Source organism: Erinaceus europaeus, unplaced genomic scaffold (genome assembly GCF_950295315.1).
Source record: "Erinaceus europaeus unplaced genomic scaffold, mEriEur2.1 scaffold_606, whole genome shotgun sequence".
Taxonomy (NCBI): Eukaryota; Metazoa; Chordata; class Mammalia; order Eulipotyphla; family Erinaceidae; genus Erinaceus; species Erinaceus europaeus.
The window spans coordinates 1-13,194 of NW_026647796.1; the positions used below are offsets into that span (position 1 = coordinate 1).

At 70.5% G+C, this 13,194-nt stretch overlaps 1 protein-coding gene across 1 annotated transcript in view; it reads right to left on the reverse strand.

Annotated features, from left to right (window-relative positions):
- Positions 1-10: 10 nt before the first annotated feature.
- The window catches only part of LOC103126673 (protein tyrosine phosphatase receptor type N2), a 65,592-nt gene continuing 52,408 nt past the window's right edge, over positions 11-13,194 (reverse strand). The window contains exon 8 of the mRNA XM_060184386.1: positions 11-337. Coding sequence (XP_060040369.1) covers positions 236-337 — 102 coding nt within the window. The 3' untranslated portion in view covers positions 11-235. The remainder of the gene's footprint in view (positions 338-13,194) is intronic.

Sequence of the window (13,194 nt, forward strand, 5' to 3'; positions counted from 1 at the left end):
GACTCACCGTGAGCCTTGTCCTCGGGCACCCTCCGGGCTCCGGAGGATCCTGGTTGCTTCTGGGGGGCCTTCTGGCTTTGTGAGCCCCCCCAGCGTGCAGGGCGCAGGCCTCGAGGCCCTGAGTCCTCCTTCTGGAGAGCTGCGGGCCGCCGCTGAGACATGTAGGCTCCCAGGGCAGCCAGCATTCTCTCTGTGTCCACATCGCTTTCCACCTTTGGGCTGAGCTCCTCTGGCCTCAGCCAGCCCTGGGTGTGAGGCGTGGGGCCCCCAGGGTGGAGGTCAGGGCAGAGGGCCAGGTCTTGTGGGTGAGCACCCCCTCCACTTGCGGCTCTGATACCTGTGGGCAGAGAAGGCACAGGGGTGTCACTGGGCACAGGGCGTGGTCACCTGGGAGAGTGTGTGTGGGCACTGGCTCTCCCAAGGGAGTCACCTGGGAGCCATGACCCCTGGGTGTGGATGGAACCTTCAGGTTCTCCCCCAGAGCACCCGGGGTGTGGGCAGGGCACTGAGTCTCCCCCAGAGCACCCGGGCTGTGGGCAGGGCACTGAGTCTCCCCCAGAGCACCCGGGGTGTGGGCAGCGCACTGAGTCTCCCCCAGAGCACCCGGGGTGTGGGCCGGGCACTGAGTCTCCCCAGAGCACCAGGGGCGTGGGCAGGGCACTGAGTCTCCCCCAGAGCACCCGGGGTGTGGGCAGGGCACTGAGTCTCCCCCAGAGCACCCGGGGTGTGTGCAGGGCACTGAGTCTCCCCAGAGGACCCGGGCTGTGGGCAGGGCACTGAGTCTCCCCAGAGCACCCGGGCTGTGGGCAGGGCACTGAGTCTCCCCCAGAGCACCCGGGCTGTGGGCCGGGCACTGAGTCTCCCCAGAGCTCCCGGGGTGTGGGCCGGGCACTGAGGTCACCCCCAGAGCACCCGGGCTGTGGGCCGGGCACTGAGGTCTCCCCCAGAGCACCCGGGCTGTGGGTAGGGCAATGAGTCTCCCCCAGAGCACCCGGGGTGTGGATAGGGCAATGAGTCTCCCCAGAGCACCCGGGGTGTGGGCAGGCACTGATTCTCCCCCAGAGCTCCCGGGGTGTGGGCCGGGCACTGAGGTCTCCCCAGAGCACCCGGGCTGTGGGCCGGGCACTGAGGTCTCCCCCAGAGCACCCGGGCTGTGGGTAGGGCAATGAGTCTCCCCCAGAGCACCCGGGGTGTGGATAGGGCAATGAGTCTCCCCGAGAGCACCCGGGGTGTGGGCAGGGCACTGAGTCTTCCTCAGAGCACCCGGGCTGTTGGCAGGGTACTGAGTCTCCCCCAGAGCACCCGGGGTGTGGGCAGGGCACTGAGTCTCCCCCAGAGCACCCGGGGTGTGGGCAGCGCACTGAGTCTCCCCCAGAGCACCCGGGGTGTGGGCAGGGCACTGAGTCTCCCCAGAGCACCCGGGCTATGGGCAGGGCACTGAGTCTCCCCCAGAGCACCCGGGGTGTGGGCAGGGCACTGAGTCTCCCCCAGAGCACCCGGGGTGTGGGCCGGGCACTGAGTCTCCCCCAGAGCACCCGGGGTGTGGGCAGGGCACTGAGTCCTCCCCCAGAGCACCCGGGGTGTGGGCAGGGCACTGAGTCTCCCCCAGAGCACCCGGGGTGTGGGCAGGGCACTGAGTCTCCCCCAGAGCACGCGGGCTGTGGGCAGGGCACTGAGTCTCCCCAGAGCACCCGGGCTGTGGGCAGGGCACTGAGTCTCCCCCAGAGCACCCGGGGTGTGGGCAGAGCACTGAGTCTCCCCCAGAGCACCCGGGGTGTGTGCAGGGCACTGAGTCTCCCCCAGAGCACCCGGGGTGTGTGCAGGGCACTGAGTCTCCCCCAGAGCACCCGGGGTGTGGGCAGGGCACTGAGTCTCCCCCAGAGCACCTGGGCTGTGGGCAGGGCACTGAGTCTCCCCCAGAGCACTCAGGCTGTGGCAGGGCACTGAGTCTCCCCAGAGCACCCGGGGTGTGGGCAGGGCACTGAGTCTCCCCCAGAGCACCCGGGCTGTGGGCAGGGCACTGAGTCTCCCCCAGAGCACCGGGGTGTGGGCAGGGCATTGAATCTCCCCCAGAGCACCCGGGCTGTGGGCAGGGCACTGAGTCTCCCGCAGAGCACTCAGGCTGTGGGCAGGGCACTGAGTCTCCCCCAGAACACCCGGGGTGTGGGCAGGCACTGAGTCTCCCCCAGAGCACCCGGGCTGTGGACAGGGCACTGAGTCTCCCTGAGAGCAACTGGGGTGTGGGCAGGGCACTGAGTCTCCCCCAGAGCACCCGGACTGTGGGCAGGGCATTGAATCTCCCCCAGAGCACCCGGGGTGTGGGCAGGGCACTGAGTCTCCCCCAGAGCACCCGGGTGTGGGCAGGGCACTGAGTCTCCCCAGAGCACCAGGGCTGTGGGCAGGGCACTGAGTCTCCCCCAGAGCACCCGGGGTGTGCGCAGGGCACTGATCTCCCCCAGAGCACCCGGGGTGTGGGCAGGACACTGAGTCTCCCCCAGAGCACCCGGGGTGTGGGCAGGGCACTGAGTCTCCCCCAGAGCACCCGGGGTGTGGGCAGGGCACTGAGTCTCCCCCAGAGCACCCGGGGTGTGGGCAGGGCACTGAGTCTCCCCCAGAGCACCCGGGCTGTGGGCAGGGCACTGAGTCTCCCCCAGAGCACCCGGGCTGTGGGCAGGGCACTGAGTCTCCCCCAGAGCACCCGGGCTGTGGGCAGGGCACTGAGTCTCCCCCGGAGCAGGCGGGCTGTGGGCAGGGCACTGAGTCTCCCCCAGAGCACCCGGGCTGTTGGCAGGGCACTGAGTCTCCCTCAGAGCAACTGGGGTTTGGGCAGGGCACTGAGTCTCCCCCAGAGCACCCGGTGTGTGGGCAGGGCACTGAGTCTCCCCCAGAGCACCCGGGCTGTTGGCAGGGCACTGAGTCTCCCTCAGAGCAACTGGGGTTTGGGCAGGGCACTGAGTCTCCCCCAGAGCACCCGGTGTGTGGGCAGGGCACTGAGTCTCCCCCAGAGCACCGGGGTGTGGGCAGGGCATTGAGTCTCCCCCAGAGCACCCGGGGTGTGGGCAGGGCACTGAGTCTCCCCCAGAGCACCCGGGGTGTGGGCAGGGCACTGAGTCTCCCCCAGAGCACCCGGGCTGTGGGCAGGGCACTGAGTCTCCCCCAGAGCACCCGGGGTGTGGGCAGGGCACTGATCTCCCCTAGAGCACCCGGGGTGTGGGCAGGGCACTGAGTCTCCCCCAGAGCACCCGGGGTGTGGGCAGGGCACTGAGTCTCCCCCAGAGCACCCGGGGTGTGGGCAGGGTACTGAGTCTCCCCCAGAGCACCCGGGGTGTGGGCAGGGCACTGAGTCTCCCCCAGAGCACCCTGGCTGTGGGCAGGGCACTGAGTCTCCCCCAGAGCACCCGGGGTGTGGGCCGGGCACTGAGTCTCCCACAGAGCACCCGGGGTGTGGGCAGGGCACTGAGTCTCCCGCAGAGCACCCGGGGTGTGGGCAGGGCACTGAGTCTCCCCCAGAGCACCCGGGCTGTGGGCAGGGCACTGAGTCTCCCCCAGAGCACCGGGGTGTGGGCAGGGCATTGAATCTCCCCCAGAGCACCCGGGGTGTGGGCAGGGCACTGAGTCTCCCCCAGAGCACCCGGGGTGTGGGCAGGGCACTGAGTCTCCCCCAGAGCACCCGGGCTGTGGGCAGGGCACTGAGTCTCCCCCAGAGCACCCGGGGTGTGGGCAGGGCACTGATCTCCCCCAGAGCACCCGGGGTGTGGGCAGGGCACTGAGTCTCCCCCAGAGCACCCGGGCTGTGGGCAGGGCACTGAGTCTCCCCCAGAGCACCCGGGCTGTGGGCAGGTAACTGAGTCTCCCCCAGAGCACCCGGGGTGTGGGCCGGGCACTGAGTCTCCCCCAGAGCACCCGGGGTGTGGGCCGGGCACTGAGTCTCCCCCAGAGCACCCGGGGTGTGGGCCGGGCACTGAGTCTCCCCCAGAGCACCCGGGCTGTGGGCAGGGCACTGAGTCTCCCCCAGAGCACCCGGGCTGTGGGCAGGGCACTGAGTCTCCCCCAGAGCACCCGGGGTGTGGGCCGGGCACTGATTCTCCCCCAGAGCTCCCGGGGTGTGGGCCGGGCACTGAGGTCTCCCCCAGAGCACCCGGGCTGTGGGCCGGGCACTGAGGTCTCCCCCAGAGCACCCGGGCTGTGGGTAGGGCAATGAGTCTCCCCCAGAGCACCCGGGGTGTGGATAGGGCAATGAGTCTCCCCCAGAGCACCCGGGGTGTGGGCAGGGCACTGAGTCTTCCTCAGAGCACCCGGGCTGTGGGCAGGGCACTGAGTCTCCCCCAGAGCACCCGGGGTGTGGGCAGGGCACTGAGTCTCCCCCAGAGCACCCGGGGTGTGGGCAGGGCACTGAGTCTCCCCCAGAGCACCCGGGGTGTGGGCAGGGCACTGAGTCTCCCCCAGAGCACCCGGGGTGTGGGCAGGGCACTGAGTCTCCCCCAGAGCACCCGGGCTGTGGGCAGGGCACTGAGTCTCCCCCAGAGTACCCGGGGTGTGGATAGGGCAATGAGTCTCCCCCAGAGCACCCGGGGTGTGGGCAGGGCACTGAGTCTTCCTCAGAGCACCCGGGCTGTGGGCAGGGCACTGAGTCTCCCCCAGAGCACCCGGGCTGTGGGCAGGGCACTGAGTCTCCCCCTGAGCACCCGGGGTGTGGGCAGGGCACTGAGTCTCCCCCAGAGCACCCGGGTTGTGGGCAGGGCACTGAGTCTCCCCCAGAGCACCCGGGCTGTGGGCAGGGCACTGAGTCTCCCCCAGAGCACCCGGGGTGTGTGCAGGGCACTGAGTCTCCCCCAGAGCACCCGGGGTGTGTGCAGGGCACTGAGTCTCCCCCAGAGCACCCGGGGTGTGGGCAGGGCACTGAGTCTCCCCCAGAGCACCTGGGCTGTGGGCAGGGCACTGAGTCTCCCCCAGAGCACTCAGGCTGTGGGCAGGGCACTGAGTCTCCCCCAGAGCACCCGGGGTGTGGGCAGGGCACTGAGTCTCCCCCAGAGCACCCGGGCTGTGGACAGGGGACTGAGTCTCCCTGAGAGCAACTGGGGTTTGGGCAGGGCACTGAGTCTCCCCCAGAGCACCCGGGCTGTGGGCAGGGCACTGAGTCTCCCCCAGAGCACCGGGGTGTGGGCAGGGCATTGAATCTCCCCCAGAGCACCCGGGCTGTGGGCAGGGCACTGAGTCTCCCCCAGAGCACTCAGGCTGTGGGCAGGGCACTGAGTCTCCCCCAGAGCACCGGGGTGTGGGCAGGGCATTGAATCTCCCCCAGAGCACCCGGGGTGTGGGCTGGGCACTGAGTCTCCCCCAGAGCACCCGGGGTGTGGGCAGGGCACTGAGTCTCCCCCAGAGCACCCGGGGTGTGGGCAGGGCACTGAGTCTCCCCCAGAGCACCCGGGCTGTGGGCAGGGCACTGAGTCTCCCCCAGAGCACCCGGGGTGTGGGCAGGGCACTGATCTCCCCTAGAGCACCCTGGGTGTGGGCAGGGCACTGAGTCTCCCCCAGAGCACCAGGGGTGTGGGCAGGGCACTGAGTCTCCCCCAGAGCACCCGGGGTGTGGGCAGGGTACTGAGTCTCCCCCAGAGCACCCGGGGTGTGGGCTGGGCACTGAGTCTCCCCCAGAGCACCCTGGCTGTGGGCAGGGCACTGAGTCTCCCCCAGAGCACCCGGGGTGTGGGCCGGGCACTGAGTCTCCCCCAGAGCACCCGGGGTGTGGGCAGGGCACTGAGTCTCCCCCAGAGCACCCGGGGTGTGGGCAGGGCACTGAGTCTCCCCCAGAGCACCCGGGCTGTGGGCAGGGCACTGAGTCTCCCCCAGAGCACCGGGGTGTGGGCAGGGCACTGAATCTCCCCCAGAGCACCCGGGGTGTGGGCAGGGCACTGAGTCTCCCCCAGAGCACCCGGGGTGTGGGCAGGGCACTGAGTCTCCCCCAGAGCACCCGGGGTGTGGGCAGGGCACTGATCTCCCCCAGAGCACCCGGGGTGTGGGCAGGGCACTGAGTCTCCCCCAGAGCACCCGGGGTGTGGGCAGGGCACTGAGTCTCCCCCAGAGCACCCGGGGTGTGGGCAGGGCACTAAGTCTCCCCCAGAGCACCCGGGGTGTGGGCAGGGCACTGAGTCTCCCCCAGAGCACCCGGGCTGTGGGCAGGGCACTGAGTCTCCCCCAGAGCACCCGGGCTGTGGGCAGGGCACTGAGTCTCCCCCAGAGCACCCGGGGTGTGGGCCGGGCACTGAGTCTCCCCCAGAGCACCCGGGGTGTGGGCCGGGCACTGAGTCTCCCCCAGAGCACCCGGGGTGTGGGCCGGGCACTGAGTCTCCCCCAGAGCACCCGGGCTGTGGGCAGGGCACTGAGTCTCCCCCAGAGCACCCGGGCTGTGGGCAGGGCACTGAGTCTCCCCCAGAGCACCCGGGGTGTGTGCAGGGCACTGAGTCTCCCCCAGAGCACCCGGGCTGTGGGCAGGGCACTGAGTCTCCCCCAGAGCACCCGGGCTGTGGGCAGGGCACTGAGTCTCCCCCAGAGCACCCGGGCTGTGGGCCGGGCACTGAGTCTCCCCCAGAGCATCCGGGGTGTGGGCCGGGCACTGATTCTCCCCCAGAGCTCCCGGGGTGTGGGCCGGGCACTGAGGTCTCCCCCAGAGCACCCGGGCTGTGGGCCGGGCACTGAGGTCTCCCCCAGAGCACCCGGGCTGTGGGTAGGGCAATGAGTCTCCCCCAGAGCACCCGGGGTGTGGATAGGGCAATGAGTCTCCCCCAGAGCACCCGGGGTGTGGGCAGGGCACTGAGTCTTCCTCAGAGCACCCGGGCTGTGTGCAGGGCACTGAGTCTCCCCCAGAGCACCCGGGGTGTGGGCAGGGCACTGAGTCTCCCCCAGAGCACCCGGGGTGTGGGCAGGGCACTGAGTCTCCCCAGAGCACCCGTGGTGTGGGCAGGGCACTGAGTCTCCCCCAGAGCACCCGGGGTGTGGGCAGGGCACTGAGTCTCCCCCAGAGCACCCGGGCTGTGGGCAGGGCACTGAGTCTCCCCCAGAGCACCCGGGGTGTGTGCAGGGCACTGAGTCTCCCCCAGAGCACCCGGGGTGTGGGCAGGGCACTGAGTCTCCCCCAGAGCACCTGGGCTGTGGGCAGGGCACTGAGTCTCCCCCAGAGCACCCAGGCTGTGGGCAGGGCACTGAGTCTCCCCCAGAGCACCCGGGGTGTGGGCAGGGCACTGAGTCTCCCCCAGAGCACCCGGGCTGTGGACAGGGCACTGAGTCTCCCTGAGAGCAACTGGGGTTTGGGCAGGGCACTGAGTCTCCCCCAGAGCACCCGGGCTGTGGGCAGGGCACTGAGTCTCCCCCAGAGCACCGGGGTGTGGGCAGGGCATTGAATCTCCCCCAGAGCACCCGGGGTGTGGGCAGGGCACTGAGTCTCCCCCAGAGCACCCGGGGTGTGGGCAGGGCACTGAGTCTCCCCCAGAGCACCCGGGGTGTGGGCAGGGCACTGAGTCTCCCCCAGAGCACCCGGGGTGTGGGCAGGGCACTGATCTCCCCCAGAGCACCCGGGGTGTGGGCAGGACACTGAGTCTCCCCCAGAGCACCCGGGTTGTGGGCAGGGCACTGAGTCTCCCCCAGAGCACCCGGGGTGTGGGCAGGGCACTGAGTCTCCCCCAGAGCATCCGCGGTGTGGGCAGGGCACTGAGTCTCCCCCAGAGCACCCGGGGTGTGGGCAGGGCACTGAGTCTCCCCCAGAGCACCCGGGCTGTGGGCAGGGCACTGAGTCTCCCCCAGAGCACCCGGGGTGTGGGCAGGGCACTGAGTCTCCCCCAGAGCACCCGGGGTGTGGGCAGGGCACTGAGTCTCCCCCAGAGCACCCGGGCTGTGGGCAGGGCACTGAGTCTCCCCCAGAGCACCGGGGTGTGGGCAGGGCACTGAGTCTCCCCCAGAGCACCCGGGTTGTGGGCAGGGCACTGAGTCTTTCCCAGAGCACCCGGGCTGTGGGCAGGGCACTGAGTCTCCCCCAGAGCACCCGGGGTGTGGGCAGGGCACTGAGTCTCCCCCAGAGCACCCGGGGCGTGGGCAGGGCACTGAGTCTCCCCCAGAGCACCCGGGGCGTGGGCAGGGCACTGAGTCTCCCCCAGAGCACTCGGGGCGTGGGCAGGGCACTGAGTCTCCCCCAGAGCACCCGGGGCGTGGGCAGGGCACTGAGTCTCCCCCAGAGCACCCGGGGTGTGAGCAGGGCACTGAGTCTCCCCCAGAGCACCCGGGGCGTGGGCAGGGCACTGAGTCTCCCCCAGAGCACGCGGGCTGTGGGCAGGGCACTGAGTCTCCCCCAGAGCACCCGGGCTGTTGGCAGGGCACTGAGTCTCCCTCAGAGCAACTGGGGTTTGGGCAGGGCACTGAGTCTCCCCCAGAGCACCCGGGGTGTGGGCAGGGTACTGAGTCTCCCCCAGAGCACCCGGGGTGTGGCCAGGGCACTGAGTCTCCCCCAGAGCACCCGGGGTGTGGGCAGGGCACTGAGTCTCCCCCAGAGCACCCGGGGTGTGGGCCGGGCACTGAGTCTCCCCCAGAGCACCCGGGGTGTGGGCAGGGCACTGAGTCTCTCCCAGAGCACCCGGGGTGTGGGCCGGGCACTGAGTCTCCCCCAGAGCACCCGGGGTGTGGGCAGGGCACTGAGTCTCCCCCAGAGCACCCGGGGTGTGGGCCGGGCACTGAGTCTCCCCCAGAGCACCCGGGGTGTGGGCAGGGCACTGAGTCTCCCCCAGAGCACCCGGGCTGTGGGCAGGGCACTGAGTCTCCCCCAGAGCACCCGGTGTGTGGGCAGGGCACTGAGTCTCCCCCAGAGCACCCGGGCTGTGGGCAGGGCACTGAGTCTCCCCCAGAGCACCGGGGTGTGGGCAGGGCATTGAATCTCCCCCAGAGCACGCGGGGTGTGGGCAGGGCACTGAGTCTCCCCAGAGCACCCGGGGTGTGGGCAGGGCACTGAGTCTCCCCCAGAGCACCCGGGCTGTGGGCAGGGCACTGAGTCTCCCCCAGAGCACCCGGGCTGTGGGCAGGGCACTGAGTCTCCCCCAGAGCACCCGGGGTGTGGGCAGGGCACTGATCTCCCCCAGAGCACCCGGGCTGTGGGCAGGGCACTGAGTCTCCCCCAGAGCACCCGGGCTGTGGGCCGGGCACTGAGTCTCCCCCAGAGCTCCCGGGGTGTGGGCAGGGCACTGAGTCTCCACCAGAGCACCCGGGGTGTGGGCAGGGCACTGGGTCTCCCCCAGAGCACCCGGGCTGTGGGCAGGGCACTGAGTCTCCCCCAGAGCACCCGGGGTGTGGGCCGGGCACTGAGTCTCCCCCAGAGCACCCGGGGTGTGGGCCGGGCACTGAGTCTCCCCCAGAGCACCCGGGGTGTGGGCCGGGCACTGAGTCTCCCCCAGAGCACCCGGGCTGTGGGCAGGGCACTGAGTCTCCCCCAGAGCACCCGGGCTGTGGGCAGGGCACTGAGTCTCCCCCAGAGCACCCGGGGTGTGTGCAGGGCACTGAGTCTCCCCCAGAGCACCCGGGCTGTGGGCAGGGCACTGAGTCTCCCCCAGAGCACCCGGGCTGTGGGCAGGGCACTGAGTCTCCCCCAGAGCACCCGGGCTGTGGGCCGGGCACTGAGTCTCCCCCAGAGCACCCGGGGTGTGGGCCGGGCACTGATTCTCCCCCAGAGCTCCCGGGGTGTGGGCCGGGCACTGAGGTCTCCCCCAGAGCACCCGGGCTGTGGGCCGGGCACTGAGGTCTCCCCCAGAGCACCCGGGCTGTGGGTAGGGCAATGAGTCTCCCCCAGAGCACCCGGGGTGTGGATAGGGCAACGAGTCTCCCCCAGAGCACCCGGGGTGTGGGCAGGGCACTGAGTCTTCCTCAGAGCACCCGGGCTGTGGGCAGGGCACTGAGTCTCCCCCAGAGCACCCGGGGTGTGGGCAGGGCACTGAGTCTCCCCCAGAGCACCAGGGGTGTGGGCAGGGCACTGAGTCTCCCCCAGAGCACCCGGGGTGTGGGCAGGGCACTGAGTCTCCCCCAGAGCACCCGGGCTGTGGGCAGGGCACTGAGTCTCCCCCAGAGCACCCGGGGTGTGGGCCGGGCACTGAGTCTCCCCCAGAGCACCCGGGGTGTGGGCCGGGCACTGAGTCTCCCCCAGAGCACCCGGGGTGTGGGCCGGGCACTGAGTCTCCCCCAGAGCACCCGGGGTGTGGGCCGGGCACTGAGTCTCCCCCAGAGCACCCGGGCTGTGGGCAGGGCACTGAGTCTCCCCCAGAGCACCCGGGCTGTGGGCAGGGCACTGAGTCTCCCCCAGAGCACCCGGGGTGTGTGCAGGGCACTGAGTCTCCCCCAGAGCACCCGGGCTGTGTGCAGGGCACTGAGTCTCCCCCAGAGCACCCGGGCTGTGGGCAGGGCACTGAGTCTCCCCCAGAGCACCCGGGGTGTGGGCAGGGCACTGAGTCTCCCCCAGAGCACCCGGGCTGTGGGCAGGGCACTGAGTCTCCCCCAGAGCACCCGGGCTGTGGGCCGGGCACTGAGTCTCCCCCAGAGCACCCGGGGTGTGGGCCGGGCACTGATTCTCCCCCAGAGCTCCCGGGGTGTGGGCCGGGCACTGAGGTCTCCCCCAGAGCACCCGGGCTGTGGGCCGGGCACTGAGGTCTCCCCCAGAGCACCCGGGCTGTGGGTAGGGCAATGAGTCTCCCCCAGAGCACCCGGGGTGTGGATAGGGCAATGAGTCTCCCCCAGAGCACCCGGGGTGTGGGCAGGGCACTGAGTCTTCCTCAGAGCACCCGGGGTGTGGGCAGGGCACTGAGTCTCCCCCAGAGCACCCGGGGTGTTTGCAGGGCACTGAGTCTCCCCCAGAGCACCCGGGGTGTGTGCAGGGCACTGAGTCTCCCCCAGAGCACCCGGGGTGTGGGCAGGGCACTGAGTCTCCCCCAGAGCACCCGGGGTGTGGGCAGGGCACTGAGTCTCCCCCAGAGCACCTGGGCTGTGGGCAGGGCACTGAGTCTCCCCCAGAGCACCCAGGCTGTGGGCAGGGCACTGAGTCTCCCCCAGAGCACCCGGGGTGTGGGCAGGGCACTGAGTCTCCCCCAGAGCACCCGGGCTGTGGACAGGGCACTGAGTCTCCCTGAGAGCAACTGGGGTTTGGGCAGGGCACTGAGTCTCCCCCAGAGCACCCGGGCTGTGGGCAGGGCACTGAGTCTCCCCCAGAGCACCGGGGTGTGGGCAGGGCATTGAATCTCCCCCAGAGCACCCGGGGTGTGGGCAGGGCACTGAGTCTCCCCCAGAGCACCCGGGGTGTGGGCAGGGCACTGAGTCTCCCCCAGAGCACCCGGGCTGTGGGCAGGGCACTGAGTCTCCCCCAGAGCACCCGGGGTGTGGGCAGGGCACTGATCTCCCCCAGAGCACCCGGGGTGTGGGCAGGACACTGAGTCTCCCCCAGAGCACCCGGGGTGTGGGCAGGGCACTGAGTCTCCCCCAGAGCACCCGGGGTGTGGGCAGGGCACTGAGTCTCCCCCAGAGCACCCGGGCTGTGGGCAGGGCACTGAGTCTCCCCCAGAGCACCCGGGGTGTGGGCAGGGCACTGAGTCTCCCCCAGAGCACCCGGGCTGTGGGCAGCGCACTGAGTCTCCCCCAGAGCACCCGGGGTGTGTGCAGGGCACTGAGTCTCCCCCAGAGCACCCGGGCTGTGGGCAGGGCACTGAGTCTCCCCCAGAGCACCCGGGGTGTGGGCAGGGCACTGATCTCCCCCAGAGCACCCGGGGTGTGGGCAGGACACTGAGTCTCCCCCAGAGCACCCGGGGTGTGGGCAGGGCACTGAGTCTCCCCCAGAGCACCCGGGCTGTGGGCAGGGCACTGAGTCTCCCCCAGAGCACCCGGGCTGTGGGCAGGGCACTGAGTCTCCCCCAGAGCACCCGGGGTGTGGGCAGGGCACTGAGTCTCCCCCAGAGCACCCGGGCTGTGGGCAGCGCACTGAGTCTCCCCCAGAGCACCCGGGGTGTGGGCAGGGCATTGAATCTCCCCCAGAGCACCCGGGGTGTGGGCAGGGCACTGAGTCTCCCCCAGAGCACCCGGGGTGTGGGCAGGGCACTGAGTCTCCCCCAGAGCACCCGGGCTGTGGGCAGGGCACTGAGTCTCCCCCAGAGCACCCGGGGTGTGGGCAGGGCACTGAGTCTCCCCCAGAGCACCCAGGGTGTGGGCAGGGCACTGAGTCTCCCCCAGAGCACCCGGGCTGTGGGCAGGGCACTGAATCTCCCCCGGAGCACGCGGGCTGTGGGCAGGGCACTGAGTCTCCCCCAGAGCACCCGGGCTGTTGGCAGGGCACTGAGTCTCCCTCAGAGCAACTGGGGTTTGGGCAGGGCACTGAGTCTCCCCCAGAGCACCCGGTGTGTGGGCAGGGTACTGAGTCTCCCCCAGAGCACCCGGGGTGTGGGCAGGGTACTGAGTCTCCCCCAGAGCACCCGGGGTGTGGGCAGGGCACTGAGTCTCCCCCAGAGCACCCGGGCTGTGGGCAGGGCACTGAGTCTCCCCCAGAGCACCCGGGGTGTGGGCCGGGCACTGAGTCTCCCCCAGAGCACCCGGGGTGTGGGCAGGGCACTGAGTCTCCCCCAGAGCACCCGGGGTGTGGGCAGGGCACTGAGTCTCCCCCAGAGCACCCGAGCTGTGGGCAGGGCACTGAGTCTCCCCCAGAGCACCGGGGTGTGGGCAGGGCATTGAATCTCCCCCAGAGCACCCGGGGTGTGGGCTGGGCACTGAGTCTCCCCCAGAGCACCCGGGGTGTGGGCAGGGCACTGAGTCTCCCCCAGAGCACCCGGGGTGTGGGCAGGGCACTGAGTCTCCCCCAGAGCACCCGGGCTGTGGGCAGGGCACTGAGTCTCCCCCAGAGCACCCGGGGTGTGGGCAGGGCACTGATCTCCCCTAGAGCACCCTGGGTGTGGGCAGGGCACTGAGTCTCCCCCAGAGCACCCGGGGTGTGGGCAGGGCACTGAGTCTCCCCCAGAGCACCCGGGGTGTGGGCAGGGTACTGAGTCTCCCCCAGAGCACCCGGGGTGTGGGCTGGGCACTGAGTCTCCCCCAGAGCACCCTGGCTGTGGGCAGGGCACTGAGTCTCCCCCAGAGCACCCGGGGTGTGGGCCGGGCACTGAGTCTCCCCCAGAGCACCCGGGGTGTGGGCAGGGC